At 37.4% G+C, this 15,255-nt stretch overlaps 1 protein-coding gene across 1 annotated transcript in view; it reads right to left on the minus strand.

Moving 5' to 3' along the window:
• MCTP1 (multiple C2 and transmembrane domain containing 1) overlaps window positions 1–15,255 on the minus strand; it is a 229,103-nt gene that overhangs the window by 32,168 nt on the left and 181,680 nt on the right. The window contains exon 16 of the mRNA XM_042866191.1: window positions 3,687–3,740. Coding sequence (XP_042722125.1) covers window positions 3,687–3,740 — 54 coding nt within the window. The remainder of the gene's footprint in view (window positions 1–3,686; window positions 3,741–15,255) is intronic.

Below are 15,255 nucleotides of genomic sequence, written 5' to 3' on the forward strand. Positions count from 1 at the left end.
CTTCTAAAATGACAAACTAAAATCTTTATTACATATATAGATTATGCCTACTGACCATTACATTATTATTATATAACTGTTTAAAAAAATTTTGGTAGATTGTTAATAACTTGACTTCCAGTAAATCAGCTACCCTCTGTGCTAAGGTAGTGTGAAAGCCAGTGTTTGGAAGGGAACCAAAAAGTAAGGAGGGAGAGGAGAAAGAAATCAGATTAAACTGTAAATCTGCGGTTAGCACAGGTTTAGCAAGACATATAGAACATATGGAATGAAGAATCTAGTGCAATTTCTTTGGAAACTAGTATTAAACCTATGACAAATGCCTGAGCCAAACAAATCTCAGTTCCTAGACACATGATGTGACAAACAAAATTAGAAAAAGAGTATTTTCCACCTTAAACACTACTTTGTAACTGATATAGCAAAAAGTATACTATCCATTTTTAACTAGTCATATTGAAACTGAAGATGAAAATTAATATTCCCCAGTCAAAAACACATCCTGTGACCTTGAATTGACAATACTGTCTAACTTAATTGCAGCAGAGTTTTTTTTTTGTTTGTTTGTTTGTTTGTTTGTTTTTTTTAAAGTTAATAAAATCCAGAATATTAGAATGAGACTAAGCAAATTGCATGGTGTTTATCTACCCTGTCAAACTCCTCTCAGCAATACATACAATACCACTGGAATAACACATTACTTTAACTAATTACATGCACTCCACTATATATCATCCTCAGTTTATTACTTTTGTAGCTGTGCAGTTTGGAGTGTCAAGTGATAGTCCTCTGTTGCACGTCCCACAACCTACATCAGCGCATGCTCACATGGACCTCATCAAGTAGCTGAGGAGCTGCCCTTTCATTGTGAGCAAATGACTAATAGCTAAGCTGGCTCTATAGAAAGACACTTTTCATAATCACCCAACAATCTGCTAAGTGAAAACGTATGGATAGGCTTAGGTAAAGCCTGGCAGGGGTCTTTGCTGAATAGAAAACAGGTGCTCCTGTTCTGTGCCACGTAAAACCCCATTCACCATTAAGTACAAAGGTTACAGGACTAATAACTCCCTCGTGGTAATCAAGGAAAGCTAGGACACTAGCCATGGTCAAACATCTGGGACATATTTTACATACTGGCAACATACGCTTCATTTTCAATTAAAGTGAGGCTTAGGCACATTTATTAATCTACTTACTTTTATCACATCAGAAGACTCATTGACTTAACTTTTCTATTTTACTGTATGAAGAAACAGAGAAATAATAAAAGCCAAAGGTCACTACCAGCTGGTGTTACAAAACACACGCATGTTTTCTCACCAAATTTTGTTCTGCACGCAGCTTTAAGACAACACAGAAATAAATTAAAATAATATGAAATGGCACTCTTTACGTTTTGACAGAAGGATGCAAAAGGACCAGCAGTAGTTGACAGGGCACGTTTGAGTGCACCACAAAGGAAAAAACCACTCTAACACACATCTAACCACAGAAAGCTCAGTTTGAATGATGCACTTATAATCTAGCCCAGTGCTAAATAATGTCCACTGTGAGGAACTGTGAATATACATGGAAGTCCACACATTTTTAAGAAGTGTAATTTTCTGCTCATACAGCGTATTCAGTTATGAGAGCTCAAAATGTTTACAGTAATGGAGACAGCTTTGAATTCATAAAAATATTCCTAAACACCTTCTGTGTAGAAAGACACTTCTTAAATATTCAGTAAAAAAGCTCACTAAATGTACATGCCAATGCAAGTACTTACTTTTATTCAGTGTTGGTAATTGTATCTAGAAATATATACAAATTCTGTTGTCACTTTGAGAAAGCTAAATACTTGATCATGACACTGAAACCTCGAGTGGTACTTCCAACTGGGTATGCCTGCCTGGCATCTGCTGATAGCCACAAAACCGGATGGGCGTGCTAGTGAGAGGGGGCTTGCTCCCACCCTCACCATCCTCTCTTAAGGAGTTTGTTTAGCAATTTCTAAAACAACTAGGCTGTTACCACACAGGCTGACTTAAACTACAGAAGCAGTCAAGCATTATTTTTTGTGAACTAATCACAGTTATTTAAAATATCCAGGAATACACACACTGCTGGGACTGTACTTTTGCGCTAGCTCTAATAATAAAGCAGAAGCAAACAGGAGAAAATGGCCTCAAATGGATGGCAGATCGGTGTTTATCAGAAGAGAAATGATGATTCAAAGCCAGCATGTTGCGTTAAAATACAAGCTACACAGCTGACCTTTGCAATAAATCATATATTTTATTGCCAGAAGTGCATGCTCACATCATTAGTGTTAAAAACCATCACCTACGTGTTTCGTAAAAGAAGGTTTTGTTGCTGCAGTGTTTGCCAATTGTGAAATGATGTAGCTAACGATTTAAGTGATGTATAGAAGAATTTCACATAATATCTTTCTGTCAGTTGTAAAATGTTTGAGCTGGCAACAGAATGAGGAAAATACATTCTTTTTTTTTTTATCATTTCTCAGATCTTAGGTGTTAGCTAACAGAAAAATAATAATTCAGGGGATTAACTAATCACAATGAATTTTCTGACATTTCAAATGCTGCTGCCAGCATATGAATTCTTGGTATATAACTGTACATCTCAACTAGAAACAAAGGTCAAGGACATAAATTAAGATATATTGTTTTTTCTCCTCTAAAAAAAAAAAAAAAAATCATTGCATTTTTATAACTTTCTGTAAGTGGGGAAAAATCTATGAAGGACAAAAAAACCTTTATTTTAATTTAGAGTTCTTGTAAAATTGTGGGTTTTTTTTTCCTTTTCTTTTTTCCTTTTCTTTCACAGATATCATCTCACTGGGATGAAAATACCAGAAACGACAGGACTCTCTGCTCTGTACTTGTTTTGTCAGAAAGCTGTCCCGCCAGTGCTAGCCATTGCTTTCGTGGTGCAAGGTCATTCTAATTTCTTCTCTCCGTTTTTCCCTTCTCCCTGGGGGACAACCAATCCAAGCAGTCCCATAGCTTGGCTCAATAAGATGTGGAAATGAGCTGTTATTTACTGTGGTTGCAATCTTCAACCCAATCAGCAACCTCCAAAGTGAACCACGTTTCCTCAAATAGCCAAATGATCTGCAATAGTTTCCCAGCTTGCTAGGCCACAACTCCAGTTTCAAATCAAATGGACACCTATGAGAATTGTGATTATTTAAATGTCATACAGAGTGCAAAACATTTCAGCCATTCTTCTACCAAGTAATCCTTTGAAAATTATAGATGTCAATATCCTGTCTTTAACCAGTATGGAGTTGCTATTTTTACACCACTTTCCCCCTGAAGTGCAGCCCTATTTGTAATACTCAAGACAGGACAAATTTTTGTCCTTCAAAAACAGTTGTCACTGCAGTTATCTTCACAAGAGCTATCAAGTTCCAGACAAGCTGAATTATTTTTGTTCCTGGCAGAAAAAATATTTGACCCAGCTCTGGACCAAGAAAAAAAAAAATAAAATAAAAAAGGCAGGATTTATAGTCCTCTATCCTTTCCTGCAATACACAGTAGCATTGTTAGGATGATAAACAGCTCTGTCCAATTTTCTGGACTAAAACACTTCAACTCCTCTTTTAACTGTCTGTAAAAACAGTGTCATGTCTAAATTCTCCCATCCCCAGGTACCCAAGTGCTAGGAAAGATAATTACCTTGTCATCTCTGTCATCCTCTTCTTCCTCGTCCTCTAGCATGTCCTCCACTACCTGCAGACAGAAACAGTAGTAGTTGTCATGATTTAAAAAGGAAGAGTTTTGTTCTGTCAATTCTAACCCTTCTGTAGATGAAAACTTTATTAACATTTGAAATAAATGCGCAGAAGGAAAATGTACAACTAGGAAAATACACTTCATCTAGAGACTCAAATTTAGGAAAGTGTTGTAGCGTTAACTGACGTACATTAGGGAATTACATACTGAAAACCTTTCCTGTACAAAATGCTTGCTTGACAGTTTAAGTATTTAAAAGGTAGTTCAAAATTCAGTGTATGATAGTTTTAACTAAAGGAATCCTTTTTCATCTCCACTGGTGGCTGTACAGTACACACATGCTCATTTTAATTTACTGTTACCTAGAGAAACACAACATTTCTACTAGAATTTACAGTATACATCAAGAGATTTCTGAAAAATAAAAAAACAGGAATAAATTCATATTAGCTTGTCTCCTTCTGATTTATAACAATAACACATATCATATGTTCTATTATCTCTATGTTTCTTAATAGCAATTTTATACAATCTCTGCATCTAACTTTCTGCATGTTAATCGCTAACTAGTTGCCACATTTATACATTATGTATTTTTCAATTTAAATAGTGGAGAGAGTTCTAATTAAGTTAGTATTCTCTCATATCGGGAAAGGATGTAGCTACTTATATAATAACTTATATAATAACTATAATAACTATATGATAACTTATATGCAAATATTTATTGTAATACAAAAACAGACATAACGAAACCCAGTAAAGATCCACCTACCCCAGTGTCATACGGGTGCTTAACAAAAAAAACTATATATTATAAAACATGCATTAAAAGGTAAGCAAAATAAAAAATTCATAGGTATGAAACCCTACTCTATCTCTGTTACAGATTGGTCACCATATGAAATAACCGTGTATTTTGTTACAAAGTAAATTACAAATAACTTCAGCATACTTGTCATTTAGGATAACACATTACAACTGTAACTCCATAATCTCCCCTGAAAGACAGCAGTGATTCTCAGCAGATTCATACCCACGTCCAAGAACTAAAGGACTTGAACATGATCAAGGAGCCAAATTTGGAAACAGAAAAATAGAAAAATTCAGGAAAGAGAAAGAAAAAAAGTGCACATCAAAGGCCTTTCTCAGGGTAAGCTCAACTGTCATGAAGATTCCAGATAATCATGACAGCTCTGCTTGTGGCAGAGAGTGGGAACCAGATCTTTAATGTACTTCCAGCCCAAACCATTCTGTGATTCATTCTGTTTTTCCATGTTACTGGGTCCATTTGGAAGACAAACATATACAGTGTTTCATCACACCTAAGATAAAGCACTCTGCCTGCATGCCAGTCAACAGCACAGTTCAAAACAATTCACTTCAGACGCTCATCCTCATTTGAATCCATTGCCTAACAGATCCTTCCTACAACAGATGTGGATTTTGTTTGGGAAGGACCTTCCCTCATCAGTCTCTACTTCCCTTTAAAGTCAGCACTGTTCTATTAAAGAGAGAGGATCAGAGACAAGAACAGGAGAGTTCAGGACAGTGACAGGCGAGTTGAACCTTTCAACAAGATTGGCAAGGGTTGAGAACATAGTTTTGAAATGCTTATTAGCTGCTGCTTAGCTCACTGTACCATTTTACAGACCCCATTTTGAAGCGCCTCAGATACCGTTTCATGGACCTTGCTGTAGAGCAGAAGGCATTTTCAGTTTCCCATGGACCTGCCTCAACAACTTGCTCCTCTGTTTGCAGCTCACTGTTGTCTTCCCAGTGGTTCCAATTGCTTGTGGAGATCAGCCATAACTACACCAACAGCGTAAAACAAGTCCATCCTAAAACTCCTAACACGGATAATTTCACAGACCCAGTTTAGAAAGCACCCCTGGAAATGCTTACATCACTTATTCTGAGGAATAGGAGAACTGAGAGGGTAAAAACAAACTCTTAAGGGCTAGAATGGGATGGAAACCCTTTTGCCACACTGAAAAAGATCAGTAATTACATCATTAAGTGTCTAAAGCCCATGATACATGCCTGAATCTGTTGATTCAGATATTGTCTATGCCTGGAGCTGACTAACCTCACTAGGTCTCTTACTTTTTCAATATTAATATTCCCAAGTCACTTAAATAACTTTTCAAAGTACATCCAGAATTTCCTTGTCTTGACAGAGGAATGCCTACTTCACATTAGTGCTAAAGTTAACTTGGAGACAAGTAGTTGAATTGGAAACCTCTGAAACTGTTGCAAATGATGACATCTCATTGGGATCACTTACACAACAATAATCATCCTAAATTATCCAGATAATAATACTTCAAAGTCATTTTTTTCTTCCTCATCTACTGATTTTAAAGTACTTTACAAGCTTCTACACAGTGGCAAAATGTTAAATTGTTTAAAGGATATAGAAAGTCCTTTGAAATCCCTTAAATCCCCAGGACTGAACCCAGATTTTCATCTCAAGCATTCCATTTTTCAATTCAAAAGTCACTACCAATCTGTGTTCTTGTTCTAGGTTAGTCATACCATGAATTACATTTGGCTTTAGAGTACTGAAATATCTGGAAAGGAAAACAGAATTCAATTACTGTAGTGAAATAAAGCAATAGTGTTCTCAAGCCCAAGATACAGACTCTTTAATGTAAATGAAACTTAGTCTATGCTTTCACTTTTCTTGAAATTCTAAAGAAGAGTTAAGAAAAACAACACATGAATATTCAGACAGCATGGACAGAATAAGGCAATTCATTAAAGCACCACAACAATGGTTTTTCAGAACTTTCACACAAATTAAAACATGAACAGTAGACTATTCAGACTTACTAGATATATGAAAAATTAGCAGATATATGAAAAGTATGCTGAAGCCTTATAAAAGCTGTATATGAAGAATGAGCCTGCAACCAGGAAGCAAAAAAAATATCCAAAGAAGATTGCTTCCTTTGGGAAGGTGTTGAAGGGGTCAGGAGCACAAGTGGTGTTCTTCACTGTCCTCCCAGTGGGAAACAGGGATCTGAGCAGAAGGAAGAGAACTGACCAGTTGAACGACTCCTCCAGGAAGGCACTGCATCCAAAAGCATAGTTGAAGAGACAGTAGACTAATGAACACAGCATAGGAAATAATCAAGGAGAGTTGGAAACTGTGATGCACTCTGAAAATGTTGATGTTATTGCCATCACAGAAACATGGCGGGATGATTCACATAACTGGAACTCCACCACTTATGGCTATAAGCTTTTTGGAAAGGAAAGGCAAAATACAAGGGGCAGAGGAGTTGCTCTCAATGTTAAGGAGTGGATAGACTGCAAGAAGCTCCTTCAGAGAAACAGTTAGGAACAGTTGGACAGCCTGCAGGTTAAAATTATGGATGGGACCAATAAAGGACAGTGGTGGTTGGGGGTCTACTACGGGCCAACTAAGAGGCCAACCTGTTGATGAGGCCTTCCTGTGTCAGCTACAGGAAGTTTCATGCTCACAGGCTTTCATCCTGAAGAGGGATTTCAACCACCCAGCTATCCACTGGCAAGACAGCACGGTGAGCTGCAAGCAATCCAGCTGAATCCTGGAGCCCATTGACAATAACTTTCTGGTTCAGATATTGGACAGACCAATCAGAGGTGAAGCATTGCTGGACATGGTGCTCACCAATGTGGAGATCATTAAAGATATCAAGATTGGAGGCAGCGTGGGCTGCAGCGACCATGCCATGATTGAGTTCATGATCTCAAGAAACATGGGCCTGGCAAAGAGTGGAGTCAGGACTCTGAACTTCAGAAAGCAAACTTTGGGGTGTTTGAGGAATTGTTGAATGAGATCTCATGGGAAGAAGTCCTTAGAGGCAGGAATGGAACAAAGATGGCTACTCTTTAAAAATGCCCTTCTGATAGCATAAGAGCTCTTCACCTCTCAGAATAAGAACGCGGACAGTGGAGACAGGAAACCAGCATGGCTTGGCAAGGACGTGCTGGTCAAACTGAGGGAAAAGAACTCAAAGTCTGTGAGTACAGATATTGGAAGCAAGGGTGTGCCACCTGAAAAGAATACAAGGATACTGTTCAGACTTGCAGAAATGGGATCAGAAAACCAAGGCGCAGATGAAACTGAACTTGGCAAGAAATCTTAAAAACAACATGAAGGAATTCTATGGGTACATAGGTAGAAAAGACAGGCCAAAGAAAACATACTCTCTCTGCTAAGTAAGAAAGGACAACTGGACACAACAGATATGGAGAAGGCTGAGGTACCAATGAGTTCTTTGCCTCTTCACTGGCAGCCAAGATTCGCACATCCCTGAGCCTCATATTTCTGAACCTGAACCTCTAGGTGGGAAATGGGGGAGAAAATTTACTTCTCTATAAGGGCAGAGCAAGTCCAAGCCCTACTCATGAGACTGAAAGAAAACAGTTCCATGGGGAAGGACAATATATAACCCAAGGTCCTAAGCAAGTTGGCTGATATAGTTGCTGAGTCACTTGCCATCACATCTGAAAAGTCGTCAGGTGAGGCCCCTATTGGACTAGAAAGAGGGAAACACCATTCCCATTTACAAAAAAACAAAAACAAAAACAAAAAAAAAAAACAACAAAGGAGGAGGGAGAACTCAGGGAACCAGAGGCTGGTGAGCTTCATTTCTGTGCAGGGGAAGATCATGGAACAGATCCTCCTGGGAGAGATGTTAAGACACATGAGGCACCAATGGGTGATCTGAGACAGCCAATAGGTTCACCAATGGATGGTTGTGTCTGAACAAACTGGTGGCCTTAAATGATTGACTGTCTCTGTGGACAAAGGGAAGGCAAATGATGTCATCAACCCAAACTTCTGCAAGGCTTTTGACATGGTCCCCCACAACATCCTCATCTCTAAATTGGAGAGACAGGATGGATTATTTGGTGAGTAAGGAATTAGTTGGAAGGTTGCAGCCAGAAGGTTGTGGTCAATGGCTCTACATCCACGTGGAGGCTGATGATGAGCTGTGTCCCCCAGTCGGTCCATCTTGGGACAGGTACACTTTAACATTTTTATCAATTACATAGATGATGGGATTGAGTGCACCCTCAGCAAGTTTGCTGGTGACACCAAGCTGAACACTGTGATTGATAAAGCAGAAGGAAGGGATGCCATCCAAAGGGACCTTGATAGACTTGAAAGGTGGGTTCTTTTGAAACTAATTCAACAAAATAAAGTGCAAACTTTTGCACCTGGGTTAAAGTAATCCCAGATACTGAGAAGAACTTGGCGGGTCCTGGTTGATGAAAAACTTTACATGAGCCAGTAGTGTGCACTTGTAGCCTGGGAGACAAATGGTATCATAGGTTCCATCAGAAGAGAGGCGGCAGCAGGGAGAAGGTGATTATCCTTTTCTACTCTTCCCTCATGAGGACCCAGCTGGAGTACTGCATTCAAGTCTGGGGCCTCCAATATGGAAAAGATGTGAAGCTTTTGGAGAACGTTTAGAGGAGGGCCATGAAGATGATCAGAGGGCTGGAACACCTCTCTTATGAACATAGGCTGAAGGAACTCGGCTTGTTCAGCTTGGAAAAGAGAAGGCTGCAGGGACACTTCACTATGGCCTTCCAGTATTTCAAGGGAGTTCATAAACATGAGGGAAATCAACTTTGTACAAGGGCAGATCGTGACAGGACAAGAGGGAATAGTTTTAAACTAAAGGAAGGGAGATTTAGATTAGATGTCAAGCAGAATTTTTTTCTTGAGAGAGTGGTGAGGTGTTGGCAGAGGCTGCCAAGAGAGGCTGTGGATGTCCAACTTGTGAAAGTGTTTAAGGCCAAGCTGGATGTGGCCCTGCGCAATCTGATCTAGTACTTGATCTAGCAGCTGGCAGCCCTGCCTGTGGCACATGGGTTGGAACTTGATGATGCTTGAGGTCCCTTCCCAACCCAAGCCATTCTATGATTCTAAGAATACTGCATAAAAATCCAGAATGGATTTTTTTTTCTCCTTTGATAGAAGGTTCTTGCTATTCAAATAAAGCGTGAATGTGGTTCTTTGGTTTGAAGCAACGTAGTAGTTACTCAGATCCCTATGTCAAGCCTTATACCCTGGGGAGGTATAATGGAGAGGAGGAGGAGAAGGAAATAGAGGGAGTTGGAGAGAGAACAGGAAAAGGCATATGAAGATAAAATGAAACATTAGAGTTATTTTGTTAAAAGTTCTATGGCAAAAATCTTAGATTGTCCCTAGAACACTCACTTTAAATTATGCCTTCTGATAGCTTGCTTGAAATCAAGTAGTATTAATCAAACAAAGGAAGGGCACCGGGGAAATCAGAAAGATCTAATGCAAGCAGTTAAAAGTGACATGACCTTCTGTAATGTCACTTGTCACAGACTTATGTGCCACATACTGGTAGAAGGTCTTGAAAGAACCTAATTCTTGGTACTGTTCTTTGAATGTAATACTAATACAGATGACATTTTAAAAAACGCATGTAGATGTCCTCAAAAATGGCATGTCAGCTACTCCACAGACAAACAGTAAGCAGATGTTGTTTAAATGTAGCAAAATTAGATTGTTTCTGTGCAAAATAGACCTTTTGAAAACATACTAATCACAAAAAGCAGTCTAATTCCTGCATGCTGCCTTTCCTATTGACCCATTCCCACCTTCGTTGAGGTAAAAGAGTTTTGTCTATAAATATTGTACAATTCGTACTTTATACAAGATTACAGGAGCACTTGTTCTGTCACAGCAGCAACTACGTGCAGTTTTCTTGAATAAGGTTACTGCAAGGCAGCACAAATACCGTATTTGCATCATAGAAAAGACCCAAATATTTATGGACTAGAATGTTGTCTTTTTAGTTAGTTGACAACTAACTGCAACTTGCACTTATTCTAAAAATGATCTGCTGACTAACAAACAATATAGGATTCATGAGAAAATAATTTGTTGTGACTTCCAACATCAACACCTGCAAAGTACGCTTGCATTCTAGTTATTTAGAAGCATCTTGAATCAAAAATCAATGATTGCAGAGAACTTTACAATACTTCTTGAAAGCACTTTGTGGAAAAGTGGCACACTGAAACTCAAGAACACTTTTAATGAAAGGCCCTAGTCTCTCGTTACCAGCCTGCTGTTTTTCACTGCAAACAGCAAGTCACTTCATGAACTGTCTCCAGTTCTAATTTCTTCAGCTAATCCAACAACATGAAACACACAACACTTCCATAGATTTGCTTAAATTTTACTTGATTTAGTGCTTCAAACATAGTTGGGTTAAATGAAAAGCAAAAGAAAATAGTTTATGCTGTATCTAATGCTACAGTGTCACAACATCTGCAGAGATTTTGATTTTCACATGAAGGTATTAATTTCTGGAAGGTAAAATAAAAGAGAATGAGATTTGGTTCTGAATCACATACCTTTTACATATGCAAAGAACGTAGTCAGAATTGTACTGCTCAAGGCTGTTTGGATTTCATGTAATTCATACTGCCTACATATAGACTATACCACACATGTGTGTCTCACAATTCACAGTGTTTGTGTGTACAGTATAAAATTATATGCAGAATGTCTCAATGAAGTAGGATGCACAAAACCAGTTAGGATTTTTCAGGTAGTTTTGAAATCCTTGAACTTAAAGCAAAGGCATCCACCACCCACAAGCCCACGACAGGAGTGTTTTTGTGGTCATTTTCACAACATGATGTCTGCTCCTTTCATTGAATTGTTAAGGAGAAACTTTCTGGGAGATACAGCTTAATTAAAATGTCCATTTTTTTATACCAAATTTATAAGAAAAATAAAAATAAATTAACAGATTCTGATTTAATACCATAGTAGATCTGGAATACTACTGATCCTGATTTATTCTGCTAATGTTTGACCTTGGGGTATTTCCACTGCAGTTATCATCAAGATAACTGAGCTACTAGATGTAATAATAATTAGTATGATAAGCTTGCCAGTAAGTTCAGAAGACAGTAGACTAAAAAGAGAAGTATTAGTACTTTACTGCTAAAATACTTTCTGATTTTTACAGAGACACTCAAATACAATTACTTCATCTCACAGAATGCATTTTGTTAGCTTGTTCTGGGAAGTGCTCATGTTGTAATTTAGTCTCATTGTTAATAGGAAATGAGACTTTAATATGGCTATCAGATGCTTTTTGATGCATGTTACTGATTACACGTAGTTCTGTAATGTCAGCAACAGAATTTTTATTTGCAGTACAATAAATTTCTTGGCAATATGCTTGGGCAGTACATACAGTTTATTATACAAGAACATGTAACCTTTCTCCTGGTTACAGCGTTGTATGCCCTCAATATTCAGTTGTTAATGTAGCTAAGAATATGTAATTTTTATTATAAAAAATGGCGTAAGTAGAAGCCCTGCTTCCCTCTATATATTTTTTCTTCAATATGTGGTTATTTTAGCTTTTTCTTGCATTTACATAATGCACTGTGAAGTGAATATTAGGTGTTTATTTGAAGTATGTCTCCATCTAAAGGCTTCAACTTGCACTGTACATTTGAAAATGTCATATCTCTGATTTTAGAGTGGTTCATTTTCAGTTCAGCATGACAAAAAAAAAAAAAAAAACACCATAAAAACACTCACTGTATGGTTAACTGTCAGTGATAAGTTTACCATACAGCACTAATAAAAACTGCTTAACAAATTTTTATGATAATTCTCTACAGTAAAATAGCTTATTATATTTGTTAACAGCATAAAGGAACAATGGTGCTTTAAACTGTTATTAACTTTCTCCAAGTAATATTAACATTCTAGTAGGAGCAGATACCCTTCTCTTATAAACTAGCATTTATTCAAGCAAATCTAACCTTGTGAGCCTAACATTATGTATTACATTACAATTCGGAGCTGTAAGCTTTTCAGTAGGAAAAAAAGTGTTACTAATTTTATAGGATGTTGCATATAATATACATACTAATGCAATTTCAGTAAAATAAAAAAAAAAATCAGATATTGGCATATTTTGATTAATACATTAACACTGCAGAATAATTCCAAAGTTATATTAGTCTAGACTGAATTAAAACATTTTTAAGGAAAATACAATCTCAAAAAGAATTAAAAAATTCACATGACTACTGGAATTTTTACTGTGAACTAAGCTGATCTTAGTTCATAAAACATTATTTATAATAGCCACTTTAACTTGTCATGCCAATCTTGTTGCAATTTAAATCCTGATGCAAATGGAAACAAAAGTCATTAAAACAATTTCTTAGGAAAAATGCCTCTATGTGCACTGAAGTTGAATTTTATGCTAGATGCCAATAATACAGCAAGATGTAATTGAACAAGTGTTGCAAAACTTACATTGACTAATCAGCTGGCTTATGATAGGAAAAAAAAAAAAAAAAAATCTTTTTTTTTTTTTTAATTTATTTTATTTTTAATGCTGAAAATGTCTAGGGCTGGATTTTGATGTTTTGTCTTCAAGTGACCAAAATCAGACATAATATTCCAATTCTGCAGTGCAACTGTTTTTTGTAAACGCTGCTGGGATGAGAACAGCTATACAAAGTTTTAGCATGAGGTTACTGCATTCTCAGATGCTGTAGATGAGCCTCCATGCAGGGATTGCACTGGCCATGCGGGCAGCCTCGTCTAACCGTAGCTCAGAGAGCTAACTGCAGTATTACATTCTATTATGCTGCCAGAGAGAAACGCTTCCAGCCGAACTTACATCCTTACATAGTGTACTGTGTGACTGTTAAATTAGTGCATACTGCATTTAAAATATTTATAGTGCCAACATTTAGTTAAATAACCTTTATGTAAGATTTATGTTGATTTGCTCATTTCTCATTTAATGGCAAATTATGAAGAGCATGTTTCATAAAGATAATTCTCCATTTAAATTCAGCAGGCCATTAAATATTAAAATTATGTTTCTGATGCAATCTAAAGCAAATTTGTCCAGCTTCAGCGATTATTTGCACTCATAAAAATTAGACTTGATTAATAAAATTTAAATGCTTGATTAAGCTGACATTTTCATGTTTCTTTTCTGATTTATTAAAAAAGCCTCTGTCCCACAGTGGGGCACTCTCGTGTGTTTTTCCTCCCTGACTGTATGGATTGTATAGAAAGAACAAACAGCTGCATGAAGACAGCGACAGTTCTCAGCAGACTGCTTAATATTCAGGCACGTGTTGCCTGTGGTCTTTGTGCTCTGACAGCACCCAGGCTGAGCACACAGGCAGGCGATGACCTATTTACAAAAGCCTTTCTAACTTCTTTTACTGACAATAACAAACGGAGAGCAGGTTTGAGATTCTGATTAATTTGGCCATGGTAAGAAGGGCTGCCTGGTTGAAAAAAAAAACCTTCTGGACGTGGCTGCACTGTTCAGTGCTGTGCTGATTGCTATCTGTAACGGAATAAACATCCATTTCCAGGTACAGAGTATTTGGCTAATTAGCAGCAATCAGCAAACACAATGTGAAACCCTTTTAAGTAATGTTTTAAACTGTTCCAGGAAAAATAACTGTTTTTCTGATTAGTGGCACCATAATTTAAAAATTTTTTACATTCTATCCCCAACTCTGTATTCTCCCACTAGCCCTCATACATTGGAGAATTTAAGGCTGCTGCTGTCATATTGGAGGCCAAGTTCTCAGAGTCAAAACAGGAGGCCAAGATGTAATGGCCAACATGACTACCTTCTTTTGTACCACACTGTGCAAATGACGTATTCTAGACGCAGTCTAACTAGAATACAGGGACAATAATTACTTTTGCCATAACTTCAAAAAACTTCAGTCCTCAGCTAAAGTTCCCTGTTGTCTCCTTGGAATAAGAGGCACTGGAACTTCTAGCACAAGCATCTCAATGCTGCATCTGCAATGGATCTAAACTTGGTGTTTGCACTGTATTAATCTGCAGAAATCCTGCTAAACTTTGGAGTCATTCCTGCACACTGTAAGACTATAGTGGGTAAAACAAAACAAAACAAAACAAAAATGGTAAAGTGAGTAACTGTCTCATTATCTGCTTGCTAACTCACTTTTTCCAGGACAAATAACAGAATGCTAAAGTCAGCTCCTTTTTTGGTGGGGTTTGTTTGTACAAAATGGTGCTCTTTACCAAGGAGAAGCTGACCCAAATTCACCAAAGGCTCTGACACACTGCTGCCTTGCTCCAAAGAGATAATTATTTGGACATTAGGCAAAAAACCTGCAACTGAATTTGGGTGTTACGCTGCTAACCCAAACTCATTGCGTCTTCTTGAGGAAGCAGGGAATCCAGTGAGACGGATATACTCATGAGCATCCTTGTTTCCATTTCCATTTTTGTTTTTCTTATTTCCAGAGTACATATGAAGTCAAAGAACAAAAAGAAAATCTAAGCCTACAAACAAAGGTTAAAATAAACTATCAGATAAAACCCACATATACCATAAATTTCTTTGAAGATCAGAGCAAAATTCTGTTTTTGTCCTTTCAGAGGACTATATAAAAAACATCCACAGAAACTGGTCAAAGTCTGAAA

Source organism: Lagopus leucura, unplaced genomic scaffold, assembly GCF_019238085.1.
Source record: "Lagopus leucura isolate 7727_CA_CO unplaced genomic scaffold, USGS_WTPT01 Super-Scaffold_810, whole genome shotgun sequence".
NCBI classification, from domain to species: domain Eukaryota; kingdom Metazoa; phylum Chordata; class Aves; order Galliformes; family Phasianidae; genus Lagopus; species Lagopus leucura.